Source organism: Macrobrachium rosenbergii, chromosome 23 (genome assembly GCF_040412425.1).
Source record: "Macrobrachium rosenbergii isolate ZJJX-2024 chromosome 23, ASM4041242v1, whole genome shotgun sequence".
In the NCBI taxonomy this organism is placed as follows: Eukaryota; Metazoa; Arthropoda; class Malacostraca; order Decapoda; family Palaemonidae; genus Macrobrachium; species Macrobrachium rosenbergii.
In genome coordinates, this window is record NC_089763.1 from 31766769 (window position 1) to 31787777 (window position 21009).

The 21009-nt window shown below is 39.8% G+C and overlaps 1 protein-coding gene across 3 annotated transcripts in view; it reads left to right on the forward strand.

Annotated features, from left to right (window-relative positions):
- Nucleotides 1-21009, forward strand: part of LOC136851444 (uncharacterized) — a 329520-nt gene that overhangs the window by 99897 nt on the left and 208614 nt on the right. Inside the window, exons 1-2 of one of the 3 annotated variants that reach the window (XM_067125532.1) lie at nucleotides 3464-3939; nucleotides 4820-4875. In XM_067125532.1, the coding sequence (XP_066981633.1) occupies nucleotides 4822-4875 (54 nt within the window). In that variant the 5' untranslated portion in view covers nucleotides 3464-3939; nucleotides 4820-4821. Of the gene's footprint in view, nucleotides 1-3463; nucleotides 3940-4819; nucleotides 4876-21009 lie in introns of those variants that run through there. The other 2 variants (XM_067125531.1, XM_067125533.1) reach the window with 2 other exon arrangements.

The following is a 21009-nucleotide window of genomic DNA, read 5'->3' on the forward strand; positions in this document are numbered from 1 at the left end:
AAGCTGTTAGTTTAAGTACTTCTTATGATATTATATATATATATGTAATATATATATATATATATATATATATATATATATATATTATAATATATATATATATATATATATATATATATATATATATATATATATATATATATATATATATATATATATATATATATATATATATATATATCTTCGTGATGAGCACCATATTCTTTGGAAGCCCTGTGGGCTTGTTTCATATGAATAGGATTCATCTTCTGAATAATAATAATAATAATAATATTACGTAGAATAGCTCGTTGTATATATACCAACGCTGTTAAACAGAACAGCTGATTTGACGGCGTAACCTCAGTCATTTTTCTCTCTAAGAAACAGTTTACCTATCTTTTTCTCTTGTTTATATTTTACAAAATTGTTTCAATTTATTTCTCGAATACGTCCCCTGCGTGTATCCGGCAAGAAGTTGAAAATGTTAATTGATCGATTGATTTCTTCAAATTGATAACATTGTGAGGAAATGACAAAATAGAATAGAGGATAAGAATGATGAGATTTCGGGAATGCGTTAATTTCATCACTCTGGTTCCTGTAGAATTTTAATTAAACATTTGCCGTTGTCAACCATTTCTAAAAATATATTTTTCAGACGTGACAAATAAATTAGTTTCTCAAAAATGAAGAAATATCTTGAAGTTTCAAGAGAATTTTTAAGAGAATTCACCTAGCTATATTCCGACAGAGTTGAATCAAAGGCCTTTTCAATGCAGAAATTGCTTTTGGTAGAGGAATTCTATACCTTCTTCTGTGCCTCCTGCACTGCATAGGTTGCATCTACTATAATCTCACTCGAAGTCCTGCCATTTTGATGGTATAAATTTTTTCGCAGCTATGAACACTCAAGTCTAGTTTTTCTCTCTCTCTCTCTCTCTCTCTCTCTCTCTCTCTCTCTCTCTCTCTCTCTCACCTTAGCGACTACCCACGATAGTCGTCTGACAGCCACGTACACGATCCATTGCTTACGTCCTGCGCTAGATTCGGACACGGGTCGTAGAGAGAGAGAAAAAGAGAGAGAGAGAGAGAGCGTGCGCACTCTCTCGTGTGTTGGCTTGGTGTTTTAATACCCCGGCCAAAATGAGAGAGAGAGAGAGAGAGAGAGAGAGAGAGAGAGAGAGAGAGAGGGAGCGAAAGCTATGTTAAACGTTAGTTAATTTGGTTGTGTCTGCATTCTCTCTCTCTCTCTCTCTCTCTCTCTCTCTCTCTCTCTCTCTCTCTCTCTCTCTCTCTCTAACGCTTCTTACATTGTCATTACCCGCTATGTCCGATGGTTTAAAGTTGGATTCCAAGCCACAATTTCTCCCTTGTGTCTTTCATGCAAGTGTTGCGTTGTCACTCTGTGTATGTACACTTACGCAAGCGTGTTGATTTGTGTATGTCTTTGTGTTATATAACAGCTTCAAGACAGGCCTACTGTCTTTGACTCTCTCTCTCTCTCTCTCTCTCTCTCTCTCTCTCTCTCTCTCTCTCTCTCTCTCATATGGGGCGTATTAACGCGTCGTGCATCACACGCCCACACACACACACACACACACACACACACACACACACACTCTCTCTCTCTCTCTCTCTCTCTCTCTCTCTCTCATACACACAAACAACTACACACACTAGAAAAAAACCGGGTATAGGCACAAGATAGGCTACCAGATACCCAGCCCTCATCTCTCGCTGGTTGGTGTAACTTATTAGATTTGACTTCGGTTAAATTATTCTGAAAATAATATTAGGCTAAGTTTGTACAGCAAGTGATCTTGAGGATTTAAACATTATAGGCCTGAAGAACAACCCCTCCCATTACTCTCTCTCTCTCTCTCTCTCTCTCTCTCTCTCTCTCTCTCTCTCTCTCTCTCTTGATACACAGCCATTTAAACGTTTACCATTGTTGATTTATATACTCTGGTATATAACAATCTAAAAAAATTCCAGTATGCCATCATTGATCTTGGCAATGAACTGTGTACTTGGTTATTATTCGACCAGTGTGGGTCGCAGCTTTGGCGAAGAGAGAGAGAGAGAGAGAGAGAGAGAGAGAGAGAGAGAGAGAGAGATACATGACTGATTAGTACTCCGTTAACTTGTGTTCCATAATATAAAAAAACGTGACGCCCTTGACGAGGTAGGCCTAATCAGCACCTCTCTCTCTCTCTCTCTCTCTCTCTCTCTCTCTCTCTCTCTCTCTCTCTCTCTCTCTCTCTTGTACATGTACTTCAAACAGCTGTTTGAAAGGGTTTATTGAAGACTATACGTATGATACGATAACAGTTGAAAAACGTTCTCATTCAGCCTTGCCCAGGTTACACTATACGCCTCTCTCTCTCTCTCTCTCTCTCTCTCTCTCTCTCTCTCTCTCTCTCTCTCTCTCTCTCTCTCTCATATTTAGTTAATATTAATGCATTTGTCCATGATTACATGCCTTTGGTCTTACACTGCATCTCTCTTTATTTATTTAAACTTTGTGACCGAACTTTTTTTCCTCCCCTTACTCTCTCTCGCGCTCCCATATTCTCTATTGCTTAAAACTCTCTCTCTCTCTCTCTCTCTCTCTCTCTCTCTCTCTCTCTCTCTCTCTCTCTCTCTCTCTCTCTCATGCCCATCATTCTAGCTCTCTCTCTCTCTCTCCATGCGTAAGGCATCGCAGGTCCTAAATTATAACCCGAATGATGTTCCTTTGATTTACAGATATTCATCAAAGGTAATCTAAGTTAGTAAATTTACAGGAGCTAAAATTTTTACTCCTTTTCTGTTAAAACGTGTTTACTTGTGGCTAATTTGACTGCAATTTACGTATAATATGCTCAACTTAGTCCTTCGCTATCAGTTCTGGGATACGTCTTTTTTTAGTAGCGGCGCGTTCAAGTTCCTCTTGTACTTCGGCGGAGAACCGACGCGGAGGGGTGAAGGTGAGTCTGATTGCACAGGTGAGATCACACCTTGGATCTGCAAAGGTTTCTTACCTGTTTTCCATAGCTATGGTGAAGATAGCAGTGCCCACACGTGCGTCGTCATGAAATATTCACTGAAAGAGCGGTCCCCAGCGTCGTGGCCGGGTTGACGCAAATGGCTGCGACGCCCCTTAGCGCTGCCCTTCAGTAATCAGGTTTGTCTCAGCCGTTCCCCCTTAGCATTCCATTAATGCCCCCTTAGTCCCCAAATATCCACTAATGGCCTATCGATTCCCCCATTGATTGAGACCGCCGGGTGGCCGCTCAATGACCGTACGGGAAGGGGGAGAGCAAGTTCCGCCCTGTTCTCTTCGACCAATCGCGTTACGAACCTACCTTTCCGTAGGCCAATCACAGTCCGGCATAGCTCCTTAGCTCCCCCCACACCGGATTCCGCGCCGCCCATTGGTCGGCTCCTCTGGCGAGTCTGGTGTAGTCACGTGACCTGCGTGGCGGCGGCCAGACCAGTCAATCTGTATGTAGCGGAGTGAGAGAGCAGAGTGCTGGTTCGGAGCTGCCGATATAAGTGCTTATCTCGACCGTTTAACGGGTTTACCATCTTGGAATACGATCGTGAAGTGTGTGTAGTGGTGTCTTCTGTCAGTGTGTTAAATTTGGTGAGTGGAGCTCAGTGAAAAGTGGGTGAAATTAGTGGAAATGTGTGTGGTGTAGCCTGTGTGCCAGGGCTTTGAGCCTTGACAAGATGGCGGGGTGGGAGCCGAAGGCCGTAAGGGAGGTGTGAGTGAGAGAGGAAAGGAAAGTGCCTACTCGCTGTGCTGCTCTGCTGCTGCTGCTGCTGCTGCTGCTGCTGCTGCTGCTACTACTCGGGATACATACAAACGTACGAGTCTCTTTTACCTGGATATATATACACATACTTTACCGTCACATCGCCTACGCCCGGATTATACTACCACTTCTGCGCCTTCTGCAGCAGCAACCAGAGGTGAGAGCATTTGAGGTTCGTAGGGCCTGCCAGGACCCAGCGATGATAAGTTTTCAGTTTTTTCTTCTCGCATGACCGTCTTGTCGTCGTGGCTCTTAAAGCCGCAGTAGGACTCGTCAGGAGAAGAGGAAGGAATCGGTTTTGGCCACATTTCAGTCTCTGGGAAGGGGAGGGGAGGGAAGGAAGCCTTTTTCTCCCCATTAACGTTTCAATTTAACATGTGGTTTTTTTTATACATAGCTTTGGTTGCATGGTTTAATGCTTTAAGGTACATTTAAGCCCTATATATGATATTAAATGCACGTTGAATCTGTTTTCTGTCATCTGAAATGGGTTACTGCGGGTTTTGGGGTCACTAGTAATGTAGTCTGTATTGACAAGAGTGGCGAGGTAGCTTCTTTTTTTTTTTCTTTTTAATCACTGTAGTATTTCTCTCACACTTCCTCCCAGCTTTTTCTCCCGGCTGGCGTTCCACTTTAAGTATGGGGTTACGGAGGGAAATTCTGCTTTTACGCTTTTTACCTCTTTTGAAGTTATATTCTCATGCACGAATACTTGAAATACGTGAAATACATCTGGTGTGTGTGTGTGTGTATGTATGTCTTGTGTGTGCGTGTGTATGTATGTGCATGATACTGTAACGTTGTATCACTTCTTCTTGCACGGTCTCTGGCGTTGTTGCTCCTGCTGCTGCTGTTGTTGTTGTTGTTGTTGTTATAACCTTAATGAGAGAAGGGTGGTTGTGGCATGTTTCACTACTACCACCACTACTACTCCTACTACTACTACTATCACTACTACTACTAAGGCTACTATTAATACTACTAGTACTCCTGCCCCTAAGCTTATCGTTTGTATGCCCGTATGTTGTCTCTTTCAGAGATGGCCGAGGAGGACACAGCTTCTTCCCTTAACTTGAATTGGCTTTTTGAGAAGGTAAGTGTGACACTGGCAGTGTGTGTGTTTATCGATTTGTGTAAAGGAAGGAAGGGAGGGAGGAGGAGAGGAGGAAGGAAAGAAAAGGGTTGTGACGGAACAGGTAAGGTTCATTAATGAATAAGGTTTAATTAGAAGTGTTTGGTAGATATGTGTCCTTCTGGATATCAGGATTCGGTGATAAGTTTGTTTTTATTTTTTAATTGATTTATGCACACGAGTTGCTTCACTGCGAGATGATGATGGTGACGACGATGACGGTGATGATGGTGAAGGAAGACTGACCGTAATGTTTTATTGATAATCGAGTTTATTTTATTTGTTTGGTTTTCAATTCGTTCTTGAGGATGGGAAGTGCTCCTTCTTGATGGGCTGATGATGATAGTGCCGACTCAGGAGAGAGTAAAAAGAGAGAGAGAGAGAGAGAGAGAGAGAGAGAGAGAGAGAGAGAGAGTGCCTCCAGGGCCGTTTGTCCCACAGTTTATCGATCGAACAAGTGCAGGGCCACACTCAGGAGGGGAGGAACCTGGGACTCCCTACCCCCCACCCCTTCCATCTGCCTTCACCCCGTCCTACTATTCCCCCCCCCTCCGCCTCCTCCTCCTCCTCACCCTCCGGGGTGAAGAAGAGGTAGGGAAGGACGTGGTGGAGGAGGAGGAAGGGTCACGGGAGGATGCGAATAGGGTCACCCCTACCTTCCCCCTCCCCCTACCATCCCCCTCCCCCACCTTCCCCTCCCCCACCCTCTGGAAGAAGGCCTTGTGGATGGGAGCAGTGCCGCTGCTACTGCTGCCGGGGTAAAGCAGGTTCATGGGGGTCGGTTTGGGTGAGGAAGGGGGAGGGTGAAGAAATGTATGTGAATAAAAGGTGTGCATGGGAAGAGGAGGGTGGGGGGAATAAAAGGAGGAAATGTGGGAATGGGGGATCATATTAATGTGCATGGGAGGGAGGGAGGGAAGAATGCGAAGAAGCAATGAGAAGAGACGGTATGCATGGGAGAAATGTGTGGCAGGGAGGAGAGATGAATGTGAATAGACTTTGTGCCTGGAAGGCAGGAGTAAACACGAGGAAGCAGAGTGAATGGGAGAGAGAAATAAGAGTCAATAAACGGTGTGGATGGGAAAGACACGTACAACAGAAGTAAGGCTCTGGGGGATGGGAGAGAAATAAATAAGATTGTGAATGGGAAGTCAAATAAATGTGAATGCAATTTTTGCATGGGAGATGTAAATAAATGCATAGAGACAATATGGAGAGAGGCGATAAAGAACAACAAATGACGCGAATGGAGAGAGAGAGAGAGAGAGAGAGAGAGAAGCAGCATGTGGCACGGCGGTAGTGCTTGCAAGCAACAGAGATTTTGTTACTAGGAGATCCCAAGCTTAGAGGCAATAAGGATGAGTTTATGATAATCATTTTTTTTTTCGTCATTATCGACTATAGATTTGTGTCATCTTTTGTAGTTATTGCTTATCTCACTCTTTAGTTCTCTGTTAACACCGTTAATCACTCCTGAGTTGCCAATCCTTTCTTCATCAGTTTGAACTCACTCTTGAGTTGCTAATCCTTTCTTCAAATCAGTTTGTACTCACTCTTGAGTTGCTAATCCTCTCTTCAAATCAGTTTGTACTCACTCTTGAGTTGCTAATCCTCTCTTCAAATCAGTTTGTACTCACCCTTGAGTTGCTAATCCTTTCTTCATCAGTGTTTACTCATTCTTGAGTTGCTAATGCTTTCAGCGTCAGTTTTTACCCACTCTTGAGTTGCTAATCCTCTCTTCATCAGTTTTTACTCACTCTTGAGTTGTGTCATCATCTTTTGTAGTTATTGCTTATCTCACTCTTTGTTTCTCCGTTAACGCTGGAGTGATGAAGAAGGGGTGTTGTTAATAGAGAAAATGATTGAATGGTAACATAATTTTGGTTACATATTATAACTATGAGTGGGTTAGTCACGATTCAGCGGTTGAAGTGGGAATGCGGAAAGGACCTGTGTCGCTTTTTCTTTGGAAAGCAGTTTGATTAAACATTGGTACACACTCATAAAATTGTTTTCCAAAGAAAAAGCATCGCAGCAGTCCTCTCCGCATTCCCACTTCAACCGCTGAATCGTGAATAAGCCACTTAAAGTTAAAATGAAGCGTGAGATAAGCAATAACTACAAAAGATGATGACACAACTCAGGAGTGAGTACCAATTGATGAAGAAAGGATTAGCAACTCAAGAGTGAGTATAAATTGATGAAGAAAGGATTAGCAACTCAAAAGTAAAAGTAAAAACTGATGAAGCAAGGATTAGCATAAACTCATCCTTATCATCTGTGCTTGGGGTCTCTTGGTATCGAAGTCGCTATTGCTTGCAACTACTACTGTGATCCATGCTTATTCTCCATTTCTCTTTCCCACTCACACTGTCTGCCCTCCATCTGTTTTCTCTCCATATTGTCTCTTTTGATTTATTTAAATTTCCTTTTGATATATAATATATATATATATATATATATATATATATATATATATATATATATATATATATATATATATATATATATATATATATATATATATATATATATATATATATATATATATATATATATATATATATATATATATATATATATATATATATATATATATATATATATATATATATATATATATATAGAGAGAGAGAGAGAGAGAGAGAGAGAGAGAGAGAGAGTCAGTCGGTCTGCCTGTTTCACCAGACTAACCTCTATATCTTGCGGCTTTCTGCTTTTCCCTATTTTATGAACCATAGCCTATAACCTGCTCGTTTTCAGGCGGCATATTAGCCTTCACTTTCCCCGCAAGATTGAAAATATAAAATTCCTTAAAATGCACAGAGAGAGAGAGAGAGAGAGAGAGAGAGAGAGAGAGAGAGAGAGGGGAAAAAGAGAACCACCTCATTATGAAAAGTATGGCGTGCGTGCATGCGTGTTCCCAGGCCGCCACTCATCCGAGATTTATTACAAGAGTATATATAAGCTATTCGTGCTCCCGAATGCGAATCGATTCGTGCACGGATGGCTATGAGAGAGAGCCCGGCCGACCAGTCCGAATGCGTGAGTGTCTCCCATAGAGGAACCCCGAAACTCAACTCTCTCTCTCTCTCTCTCTCTCTCTCTCTCTCTCTCTCTCTCTCTCTCTCTCTCTCTCTCTCTCCTCCATGCGTTGCTGGACCCAGACTGGAGGAGCATTTCTGTTGCTGAACGTGTCTCTCTGAATAGGGAAGGACATATGTGAAGGCGTCTTCTTCTGAAGAGCTTCGTTAATTTGTTGGGAATTTGATGATCGTCTTTTGTTTGGCAGTACTTTTTTTTTTTTTTTTTAGGAGGGAGGGAGGGGGGCTTTTTCAGGGGGGGGTGGGGTACTGTTTTTAGGAGGGGGCTTTTTCAGGACGGAGGGGGTGGGGTACTTTTTAGGAGGGTAGGGTGGGGTACTTTTTAGGGGAGGGTGCGGGTACTTTTTAGCAGGGGAGGGGGGGGGCGTTTGATGGAGACGCATTTCGACATTTTTTTTTTTGTGGCATTCACTGGAATTTGAATCCAAGGGTTGGATCATATTAATGCAAGGTCGTCTGGTTCTGAAGTGCCTTTTAATTTTGGGAGAGTTTGGAATTTTTTTTTTTTTCTGTAAGGATATTTAACGCTTAGGTTCGGTTCAGTTCGACGACATCTGCTCTGGTGTTTCGGTATTTCTTTTTTATTTTTAATGAGATGTTTTAGGGGGCGCGTGGTGCCCTTGTTGAAGCATTTGTAAAGAGCACTAGGCGAATGTGACTGTCTACATATTCTAATCTGCTCTGTTGATATAAAAACTGTATTTATGAAGTAATAAAAGTATATGTATGTGTATTTGTGTGTGTATGTATATAGTGTTGTATATAAATTACATATATATTTGTATATATATATATATATATATATATATATATATATATATATATATATATATATATATATATATATATATATATATTCTGTCCGTTGAGGAAGACAGTTGTCTTCGAAATATCGCTATAATTTCAATCCTTTTTGTGTTTTTATCGGCTCTCTTTATTAGATATATATTATACATACATACATATCTTTATTAGATATAGGCTATACATATTATATTATTTATATATATATATATATATATATATATATATATATATATATATATATATGTATATATATATATATATATATATATATATATATATATATATATATATATATATATATATATATATAATGAACACTATATTATGAGCAATAGTTACTTAACAGATAATTTACACAATGTACAAAGCAGCATTCCAGCAAAATTTAACCTAAGTAATTACGAATTCCACCTTGTTCCCAGGTTAAGCCTGCAATCGTATACCGTTAGTGAGGCCGGCAGGGTGATTTGGGATGAAGGGGGTGGGGGTTGGGGGTTTGGAAGGATCTGGTACCTGGGGATGGCAGGGGGGGGGGGGGGGATACCCTCACGGAAAACGCACGTGGCATGGATGGGACCAACGCACGCACGCCCGCCATCCAGTGTTGACCGAGTCGTTAGCGTATTTGCCCAGAGGTTGACGCTGAAAATGAAGATTTCACGTGGCGGTTCCGTATTTCCGTTCCACTTTATCTTGACCAGATTTTGTTCCTGTGTTTTGTCAGAATAATTGTATTTTATTGGTTTTCGTGTTACCGGAATGTGGTTAAAATATAGCCTTTCTGTGCTTAAGTTTAAATACGCGCGCATTGGGGTTATGTTTATGCGCGCGTATAAATGCGCAAGGTATAGAGGCTTTGCATGTTTGCTTGTTTGTGTGCATAATTTAGTTTTTGTGTTAAATGAGACTAAATGAGAGAGTATTGTCAGTGTGTTTTTCTATACACACACAAATATATATATATATATATATATATATATATATATATATATATATATATATATATATATATATATATATATAAAGGGTCGTATGAACTCACACTTATCACTCTCTCCCCCTTGTTAGCGCACGCCCAGCTAAGTATATGGATATATAAGTTTAGCTTGTAATATCTTAGTCGTGTATCTCTCTCTCTCTCTCTCTCTCTCTCTCTCTCTCTCGATCATTTCATGTTAGTGTAAAGGTTTATGGTAAAGCCTAAGGTTGCTTTGCCTTTGTAGAATTTCAGTTTGAAATATCTATTTAGTGATGTTTTACGACCGAGGTGATGTGAGGATTGGTAAATAACTTCAGATACTCTCTCTCTCTCTCTCTCTCTCTCTCTCTCTCTCTCTCTCTCTCTCTCTCTCTCTCTCTCTCTCTCATTTATGTTGGTTTAAATGTTTGCGGATATGCCTAAGGTTTCTTTGTCTTTGAGGAATTTCTGTGAAGTAGCCTCTCTCTCTCTCTCTCTCTCTCTCTCTCTCTCTCTCTCTCTCTCTCTCTCTCTCTCTCTCTCTCTCTCTGTGGTCCCCTTGTCGAGGCTCCATCATCTTGATCGGAAACAACCGGAAGGGGCCCCTGGGTTAGGGGTGGGTTTGGGGAAGGGGGGATGTACCCCTGGCTCGTTTATTCTGCGAGGAGGACAATATTGAGGATGTGGAGATGATGTGGTCATTCTCACTTCCTGATGTTGGGATGTTGGTGGCATTTCTCTCTCTCTCTCTCTCTCTCTCTCTCTCTCTCTCTCTCTCTCTCTCTCTCTCTCTCGGAATGGCTCTAGTTGCGTGTGTCCTTTCGGAAGTAAGTTTTCGACTATATTTGTGTACGTGCCCGTTTTTATTTTGATAGTTAACTCCTCTCTCTCTCTCTCTCTCTCTCTCTCTCTCTCTCTCTCTCTCTCTCTCTCTCTCTCTCTCTGTTGGAATCTCGTTTATTCATGTTAAGTTGAAGGTTTACTGATATGCCTATATTTTTATAGGTTCTCTTTCTAGATTTCTTGTACACAAGGTTTATTGATATTTAGTTTGTAGATTTTTCACAATATTTGTTCTAGTATGTAGTAATCTCTCTCTCTCTCTCTCTCTCTCTCTCTCTCTCTCTCTCTCTCTCTCTCTCTCTCTCTCTCTCGTTTCATATCTGGTTTAAAAGTATTTATGGGTATTTGCAAGGCCGATTTTGTAGATTTTTTGCATGCAATATTTGTTTAGTATGTAGTAATTCACCTCTCTCTCTCTCTCTCTCTCTCTCTCTCTCTCTCTCCATTAGAGCACTTCCAGCGTCACCCAAGACGTCACTTGAAGAAGCGAGTGTCTTGTTATTCAGTTTTTTTCCTCTCAAAAGTGATTCTCCAACAAACGTCTGCGAAATCAACAGGTAATGTAATGAGGGAATACGCTATTAAAATCAATATTTAATTATAGCTAATGATGCATTAATAACCTGGAGAGTCGTTTTGGGTGTTTTTTTCATTCTCTCTCTCTCTCTCTCTCTCTCTCTCTCTCTCTCTCTCTCTCTCTCTCTCTCTCTCTCTCTCTCTCTTGTTTCATGTTGGGTTGAAAGGTTTATGGGTATTTGCAAGGTTGCTTTTGTAGATTTTTTGCATGCAGTATTTGTTTATTATGTAGTAATTTATCTCTCTCTCTCTCTCTCTCTCTCTCTCTCTCTCTCTCTCTCTCTCTCTCTCTCGTTTCATGTTTGGTTTAAAGGTTTTTGGTTATTTGCGAGGATGCTCTTGTAGATTTCTTGCATGCAGTATTTATTTAGTATGTAGTAATCTCTCTCTCTCTCTCTCTCTCTCTCTCTCTCTCTCTCTCTCTCTCTCTCTCTCTCTCTCTCTCTCTCTCTCTCTCTCTCTCTCTCCCCTAGTATTCGTATTTTTTGTTGGTCTTGGTTTTAATGGAGAGGGGGGGCCGGTTGAGGCTGCATTTACGAAGCCATTAAACTTATTTGTTCTTTAGTTTTCAAAGTGTTCTTAGATAATGCGATTTTGTAGTTTTCAGAATTTGTAGATTTGGGTATTTTTTAGAAGCTACTTTGAATGCCTGGTTTGTTTCTGTGACTTGTACGAATAGTTTTTTGATATTTTGTGTCTACCTGTTTTGCCGTATCAGCTATTTTATGTAGTTATTTGCGCTGTTGTAATATGAATATATTTTTTGTTGTTTTTAAGTACTTCTCCTATGTTGTAACAGCTTTCAAGTTCGTTCTTGCAATAGTATATTTTTGTAGCTTGTTTTTGCGAAAACATAGAAAATTGTGACTGCTTATGTTTGTGTCTTTGTTATTGCAATAAAATAAAAATAATCGCACACTTGTTTTTTGCCTATTGTGTAGCTTGATCCAAAAACACATTCCCTCTTGCTAAGTAGTGCTGTGGGATCATCCGTATTATTTCTCTGGCTTTCAGCTTCCGTTGAAGGGCTGGTGCCTACTAGGGCCTTTTCTTCGTGTGTGGGGTGGGTTGGGGGAGGGGCGGCAGGTGAGGGGCCAAGTTATTTCTCGTTCTCTTGCAAATGCTTTGGCAGTTTGTTACTGAAGTTGAACTTTTTTGTCCGTTACCCTGACAACCGTCATGAAATTTTTTTTTTTTTTTTTTAGGTTACTCGTACAATCATCATGAAGTTTTTTTTGGTTACTCGTACAATCATCATGAAGTTTTTTTTTGTTAGGTTACTCGTACAATCATCATGAAGTTTTTTTTTTAGGTTACTCGTACAATCATCATGAAGTTTTTTGTTAGGTTGTTCGTACAGTCATCATGAAGTTTTTTTTATTAGATTACTCGTACAATCATCACGAAGTTTTTTCCGTTACTCATACACTCATCATGAAGTTTTCTGTTAATTTGTAAAAAAATTTTTTTAGGGTAATGATCAACTGATGTCGTTTTCTCGTCTTTGTATCGGATGAAGGTAAATTCAGGGATAATAAACTTAAAAAGCATCAGAAACGTCCAGTTTATTAGCGAAAAGAAGGAAAAAGAAAAAAACTTATGCTTTGTTCTTATTGTACTTCTGTTGACTAAGCATAATTCAAGATAAACTTCAATAGTAGTGTCCAGGTATTTAAATTTTCCAATAAACTTTCATAGTAGTGTACAGGTAGATTTAGATTTTCCATTGAACTTTAATAATAATGTGCATGTAGACTTAAATTTTCCAATAAACTTCAATAGTAGTGTACAGGTAGATTTAAATTTTCCAATAAACTACAATAATAGTGTACAGGCATTTAAATTTTCCAGTAAACTTTAATGGTAGTGTACAGGTAGATTTAAATTTTCCAATAAACTTCAGTAGTAATGCACAGGTAGATTTAGATTTTCCAATAAACTTTAATAATAGTGTACAGGTAGATTTAAACTTTCCAGTAAACTACAATAATAGTGTACAGACATTTAAATTTTCCAATAAACTTCAGTAGTAATGCACAGGTAGATCTAGATTTTCCAGTAAACTTTAATAATAGTGTACAGGTAGATTTTCCAATAAACTTTAATAGTATGTACAGGTAGATTTAAATTTTCCATGTGGAGAGGTTAAATCATGGAATGTGAATGCACGTGCATATCGTTGAGTTTATTACCATAAAGTGTTTATATTCAGGAGGCAAAAGGAACTTTTAACCATGCTACGAATTATAACCAGTGGCTATGGTTCCTCTTTGAAAAGTTTTCTTAATTTTTGTATACAACGAACTGTATTGGTGATTAGTTTAGATTCATACTTCAAACCGTTATTTACAGAGTTTTAACGGGCAGCAAGTTTGGAATGTTCCACTAGCTTCCTGTTTTCCTGATATATATATATATATATATATATATATATATATATATATATATATATATATATATATATATATATATATATATAGAGATAACAGAGATATAAGAGAGAGAGAGAGAGAGAGAGAGAGAGAGAGAGAGAGAGAGAGAGAGAGAGAGAGAGGGGCACCATCCCTTAAGCACTTTCCTCCACTGGGATATATAATCCTTTTAAGAGGTCTGTCGATCGTTTCCAATATAAAAGTCGGCCCCCAGTCTGTTCTCTCTCTCTCTCTCTCTCTCTCTCTCTCTCTCTCTCTCTCTCTCTCTCTCCTAGGATTAGCTGGAGACATCGGCTCCCTCCCACTTCGGCCGTTGAATGAAAAAGTACAAAAGTACAGATTATGAAGGCTTGTATTATGCTTATAATTTCAACTCTACTGTAGCTGTTTGTAGTTGTCGCGCTGACAGTAGTATTAGAGGGTAACTGGTTATTTTGTTTTTATTCTTACATGTACTGCATGTTGCCACGTTGTATAGTCTGTGGTGTAAAGAGTGAGTAATATGTTTGGAAGCATTACAATTAATGTACAGTACGTCATTGAAGACAATGTAATTAATGTTTTAATTTCAAGCGTGATGAGTATAATGAATGTTTTTTCATGGGTGCCAATGCACTGAATGTTGTCGCGTCATGTGTACTTGTGCTTGTTTCCCTTCTAGCAGCGTAATGCTTGTTATTTCCCGCACAGCATTGCAAGAATGTTGTGTCGCAGGAACGGTCCATTGCATGTTGGTGGTGGCCCGCGGTTCAGTTCGTTAAAACATTCGGTATGGTAATGTATGTTGTTGATGTAATAAATTAATGTATTCAGTGCGTTGTCTCTAACTTGCTAAATTAATGCTCTCAGTAATGTCATGGACGCTTCCATCAACTGTTGGCAGCCGGTACTCTATAGAAATGTTGTCACTGTTGATGGTAGCCGAATGATAAGTGTTGGTATTGGATTGCTGTGATGAATGTTTTATGTTATAACCTCTTAGATGAATGTTGTCATGGTCGCAGTTATATCACTGTTATCTGTTCACGTTAAGGTGAACGTTCTGTTACTTGACGACGAATGTTGTAACTGTCTCGGCTATCTTTCAAACATGCAGTGTGGGTTGTCACGACGCCCGTAGGAATGTGATGAATGTTGTTCTTTCAGTTTATCCTTATTGTATTTGGTTTTGACTCTGCTTTTATTTTCTTCGCAATTTTTCACTGTGTGGATTGTATTGTTTTTACCTTGTACATTCCATGTAGGCTATATGACTCTGAGCTGAAATAAAGCATGTTTTTATTATTATTATTATTATTATTATTATTATTATTATTATTATTATTATTATAAGGAAGTCAGATTTTGAATAAAGGTTATTATTATTATTATTATTATTATTATTATTATTATTATTATTATTATTATTATTATAAGAAAGCCAGATTTTGATTTTGTCGATTTATGAAATAAAAAGCTTTTTTGAAGAATATTAGGAGTCAGATGGCAGGATAGAGTTAGAAATGGCATATACCCTTAGGGAAATTACAAAAGCTCCATCCGGGGATGAGATTATGATGAAATGGAAATGGAGATGGTTTGGACATGTCCTTCGAACACCCCTGGGAGAACACCAGGCTACATGAAATTTCACCTACTTGGGTGAGAGCTATGAGAGGGGAGGCTGGAGATGAGTGGAGACTTGTGGAAGATAAAGCACAAGAAAGATACGAGTGGTGGAATTTTGTAGAGGATCTTTTCCTTTTACTGTACCTCCGTTCATATTCCTTTTACTTTACCTCCGTTCATACTTCCTTTCTTCCATCGTACTTTCCACCCTCTTCTAACAATTGTTTCGTAGTGCAGCTGCGAGGTTTTCCTCCTGTTACACCTTTCAAACCTTTCTACTACCAGTTTCCCTTTCAGCGCTGACTAACCTCATGGGTTCCAGCGCTTGGCCTTAGGGCCAAATTCTATATTCCATTCCATTCCACAAGAGGACCTTTGCATCCCGCTGCGTCGGCAGCAGTAATGATAATGATGATGATGGTGATGATTATAAGGAATTATTAATTATTTGCAGAATGATTAATATGCGTCTTAAGATAATATTATTACGCGTTTTTCTTTGCAATATCCTTAATCTCTCTGTCTCTCGCTCCGTGTCTGTGGCAATGAAACTGATCATTATTTACCTTCCATTAGAAGGGAACACGGAGAGAGAGAGAGAGAGAGAGAGAGAGAGAGAGAGAGAGAGAGAGAAGAGAAACGAAATGGATCACTGAAACAAGGAAACAGGAGCTAGGAGGAAAGGAACGCGATTAAGGAGAGTAAGGGGAAGGGAATTAGTCTGAAAGGAAAGAGAGAGAGAGAGAGAGAGAGAGAGAGAGAGAGAGAGAGAGAGAGAGAGAGAGAGAGAGAGAGAGCAAGCTAAGAGGCAGAAGAAAGAAATGGGTAGGGAGAGGGGAAAGGGTCGTACAGAGACAAAGAGAATGAGCGAAGGGAGAAGCAGAAAATGCGAGGACGTCGGGGCAAAGGAGAGAGGGGAAAGTGAGTATTAAAATAGGGAACTAATAAAATATAGGGGGAGGGCTCGTACTTCCCTGTATCAAGACCCTGTTTTGTACTATATATATATATATATATATATATATATATATATATATATATATATATATATATATATATATATATATATATATATATATATATATATATATATATATATATATATATATATATATATATATATATATATATATATATGAAGTTTTATCACATCACCGTGATTCATATACAAGCATTAAGCTACAAACGTCCTTTAATATCCAATTCGCTCTACCTCGGAAATAATATTATATTTTCATATATGTTACCGAAGGGGAATCTTTTAGTTGATAATAAGTACGCCGTCCCGTGGGCTCGAACCAACGAAGGACAGGAACTCAGGACTACAGGGACGCATTAACCCGCGCGGCCACAAGAGAGGTAGAGCGAATTGGATATTAAAGGACGTTTGTAGCTTAATGCATATATATATATATATATATATATATATAATATAATATAATATAATAATATGTTGGTGTGTTGTTTTTTATCTGCCTGATATATATTGTCCTCCTTGTGAATGTTTATAAATTTCCTCTGGAATTAAAAGGACTTGAAATAATAATAAGTATTCGTTTTTGATTTTGGTTTTAAAGGTTTAAGTGAAAAATATTTCTTTTGTTATTTATTCATGTATAAAGGTGACTGAGGCCGTAACTAATCGGTCGTCTTTCTTCAAGGCCACCCGTTTTGTTTTACTCAAAAGATTCATTCTCTCTCTCTCTCACTTAAAAGCCTTGCACTCACTATTTCACTAAGAATCTCTCTCTCTCTCTCTCTCTCTCTCTCTCTCTCTCTCTCTCTCTCTCTCTCTCTCTCTCTCTCTTAAAAGTCTTGTACTCACTATTTCACTAAGAAGAATCTCTCTCTCTCTCTCTCTCTCTCTCTCTCTCTCTCTCTCTCTCTCTCTCTCATACTAAAAGACCTTCTCTCTCTCTCTTTCCATACACGGGGATTCTTGTGCTCGCCCCGATAAGCATCTCTGAGAGCTGTCAGCCATGATGCAGGTAGATGATAGAGACGAAGATAATGATAGGGGTAAATGCCAATAATGGTGAAGGGGGTGTAGTGATAAGTGGCGATAATGATGGGCGGAAGAGGTTAGGCAGCGGTTCACAAGTGACCGGATGGGCTTTGAGAGAGAGAGAGAGAGAGAGAGAGAGAGAGAGAGAGAGAGAGAGAGAGAGAGTCTTTTAAGTGAAATAGTGAGTGCAAGGCTTTTTTAAGTGAGAGAGAGATAGAATGAATCTAAGTAAGAGAGAGAGAGAGAGAGAGAGAGAGAGAGAGAGAGAGAGATTCTTCTGAGTGAAATAGTGTGTGCAAGGCTTTTAAATAAGAGAGAGAGAGAATCTCTTGAGTGAAATAGAGTGCGAATCATTTTAGTTAGAGAGAGAGAGAGAGAGAGAGAGAGAGAGAGAGAGAGAGAGAGAGAGAGAAAATCTCTTGAGTAAAATAGAGTGCGAATCTTTTTTGTTAGAGAGAGAGAGAGAGAGAGAGAGAGAGAGAGAGAAGGAAGCCATCACATAGGGAGAAAGTCCTTTACTTACAGTGAAGGACAGAGACTTTCACTGGGAATAAGCCTTCATTAGTTTTGTGTTATGCCCTACGAGACGAATATTTAATTTTGCTATGTCAGTAACGAAAGCAACTGTAAAGTAATTTTTTTAACTGTGAAAACCTACCAAATATTTTACTTTGTTGTGATGATATTTTTTCAGACTTAGCCCCGTAGGGTGTTAGTGTCAGTGTACCTCACGTGGTGTACTGTAGGCATTACTGAAAGTTCTTTGCAGCGTCCCTTCGGCCCTTAGCTGCAACCCCTTTCAATCCTTTTACTATACCTCCGTTCGTATTCTCTTTCATCCATTTAACTTTACACCCTCTCCTAACAATTGTTTCAACGTTATTTTCAGGGCTGAATGGCTTGTTAGGTCCTAGTGCTTGACTTTTAGCCCAAATTTTGTACTCCAATTCCAATATAAGTCTTTCGATATTTTGATATTTTTTTTATGAAATGAGTTGAGAGAGAGAGAGAGAGAGAGAGAGAGAGAGAGAGAGAGAGAGAGAGAGAGAGAGAGAGAGAGAGAGAGAGAGAGAGAGAGCATTTGAAACTAGAGTACATTAGTGGATGACGGTCCGGCAATAGAGCAAGAAATTATTAAGAATAATCTTTTGACGTTACTTATCTATCGTCACATCGCTTCTGTCTTATAGCATCACATTGACATTATTTATCTGGCTTCACATCACCTCTGTCTTATGACATCACATTGGCGTTATTTATCTAACTTCACATCACTTCGGTCTTATAACATCACGGTGTTATTTATCTATCCTCACGTCACTTCGGTCTTATAACATCACACTGGCGTTATTTATCTATCCTCACATCACTTCGATCGTACAGCATCACATCACAAAACCGAGCGGCATTTGATATAGAGCTTTAGAGCCTTCGAGAAGCGCAAGCTCTCCAGTTAATGATCCCCAGTTCGCGCACCTGAGGAGGAAACCCACTTGAAGACCGAAAATCGCCTTTCTTTCGGGAACCCCCCACGCCCTCATAAAAAGACGCCCCCGTATCAATATGGGCGGTTAGTCTTCAGAATGGAATGGCAGGCCACCACAAAGGCGTAACGCGCATATCATTCCTATGAGGTAAAGCCTCGGCCACAATGACCTTGTTATGGATCGAATAATGTGTTCCCCCTGTGTTGACAAGTTGGGGGCGGGGGCGGGGGTTGAGGGGGAAGGTTCCTCCATTTCCTGGCGATCTGGTCCAAAAAGAAGGAGATTCGGACGACGTCCCGTTTAGGGGAGCTTGGGGAAAGGTTCCGCTGTGATGGGTGGAACCGCCGCGAGTAAAAGTGGAACCTTGACAAGTGGTTCCTTCTTTTCCAGGCGGACGTGTCCGAAAATAAGGAGATCGGGACGACGTCCCGTTAGGGAGCGGTAAAGATTCCACAGTGATGAGTGGAACCGTGAGGAAAAGTGGAACCTTGATAAGTGGTTCATTTTTTTCTTGGCGATCTGGTCCTAAAAGAAGGAGATCTGGACAACGTCCTGTTAGGGGAGCGGTAAAGGTTCCGCAGTGATGGGTGGAACCGCGAGTTAAAGTGGAACCTTGATAAGTGGTTCCTCCTTTTCCTGGCGAACCAGGAAAAGATGATGATGATGATGATGATACGGACGTCCCGTCGGGGGGGAGCTTGGGTAAAAGTTCCGCAGGTCTGAGTGGAACCACGAGTAAAAATGGAACCGCGATTCGTAACGAGTGACTTTCGGTACTCGTTTCTCGGGCATCGTTTTCTGAATCATTACCGTTCGCGCCAGGTGCCTAAAGTCTGTTGCAGTTTCCAGAGCATTGCTTTTTTTTTTGTGACGAGGATATTGGTACTACATACTAGTGCAGCGACAGGTTATTATTATTATTATTATTATTATTAAAAATGAATAAGCAATAATAGGGAATTTACCCTTTAATGCTCTAATTATACCCTTTAATGCTCTAATTAGCATGACCGAATGACTGTAGCCAAGAAGAAAAAAACAATGAAGGCAAAAAAAAAAAACCGCCGAAGTTTCTTCCGCTCAATCGAGTTTTCTGTACAGCGTATACTGCTTTATGAGCCGCTGCCTATGAAATTTTCAGCCACGGTCCGGTGGTGGCCTGCCCTATAGCGTTGCCAGACGCACGATCATGTCTAATTTTAACCTTAAATAGAATCAAAACTACTGAGGCTAGAGGAATGCAATTTGGCGTGTTTGATGACTGGAGGGTGGATGATCAACATACCAATTTGCAGCCCTAGCCTCAGTAGTTTTAAGCTCTGAGGGCGGACTTTGCGGACGGACAGACAAATAGCCATCTCAATAGTTTTCTTTTAAAGGTCTAAGCAGTCGAAGAGCACATTCTAAAACCTGCTACTATTAATAATAATAATAATAATATATATATATATATATATATATATATATATATATATATATATATATTAGAGAGAGAGAGAGAGAGAGAGAGAGAGAGAGAGAGAGAGAGAGAGAGAGAGAGAGAGAGAGAGAGAGAGAGAGAGAGAGAGAGAATTTCAACTCCATAAATCCTGCTATATCTTGTATAGTTCCTGTCTCATACGACGGAAATTTTATTAAGAAGATAATTTGCTTGGCTCTTTTTTTTTAGCCTCGCGATCACACACGAGAGAGAGAGAGAGAGAGAGAGAGAGAGAGAGAGAGAGAGAGAGAGAGAGAGAGAGAGAGAGAGAGAAATTCGACACTCAATAAATCCTGCTATCACTTGTATAGTTCCCGTCTCATACGACGGAAATTTCATTGAGAAGATAATTTGCATGGCTTTTTTTTTTTTAGCCTCGCGATGACACATTAACACACGAGAGAGAGAGAGAGAGAGAGAGAGAGAGAGAGAGAGAGAAATTCGTCTCAATAAATCATGCTATCACTTGTATAGTTCCTGTCTCCTACGATGGAAATTTCATTGAGAATGATGACACATTAACACAGAGAGAGAGAGAGAGAGAGAGAGAGAGAGAGAGAGAGAGAGAGAGAGAGAAATTTCTCAATAAATCATGCTATCACTTGTATAGTTCCTGTCTCCTACGATGGAAATTTCATTGAGAAGATAATTTGCATGGCTTTTTTTTAGCCTCATGATCAATGAACACACTGAGAGAGAGAGAGAGAGAGAGAGAGAGAGAGAGAGAGAGAGAGAGAGAGAAAGAAATTCGTCTCAATAAATCATGCTATTTGTATAGTTCCTGTCTCCTACGAT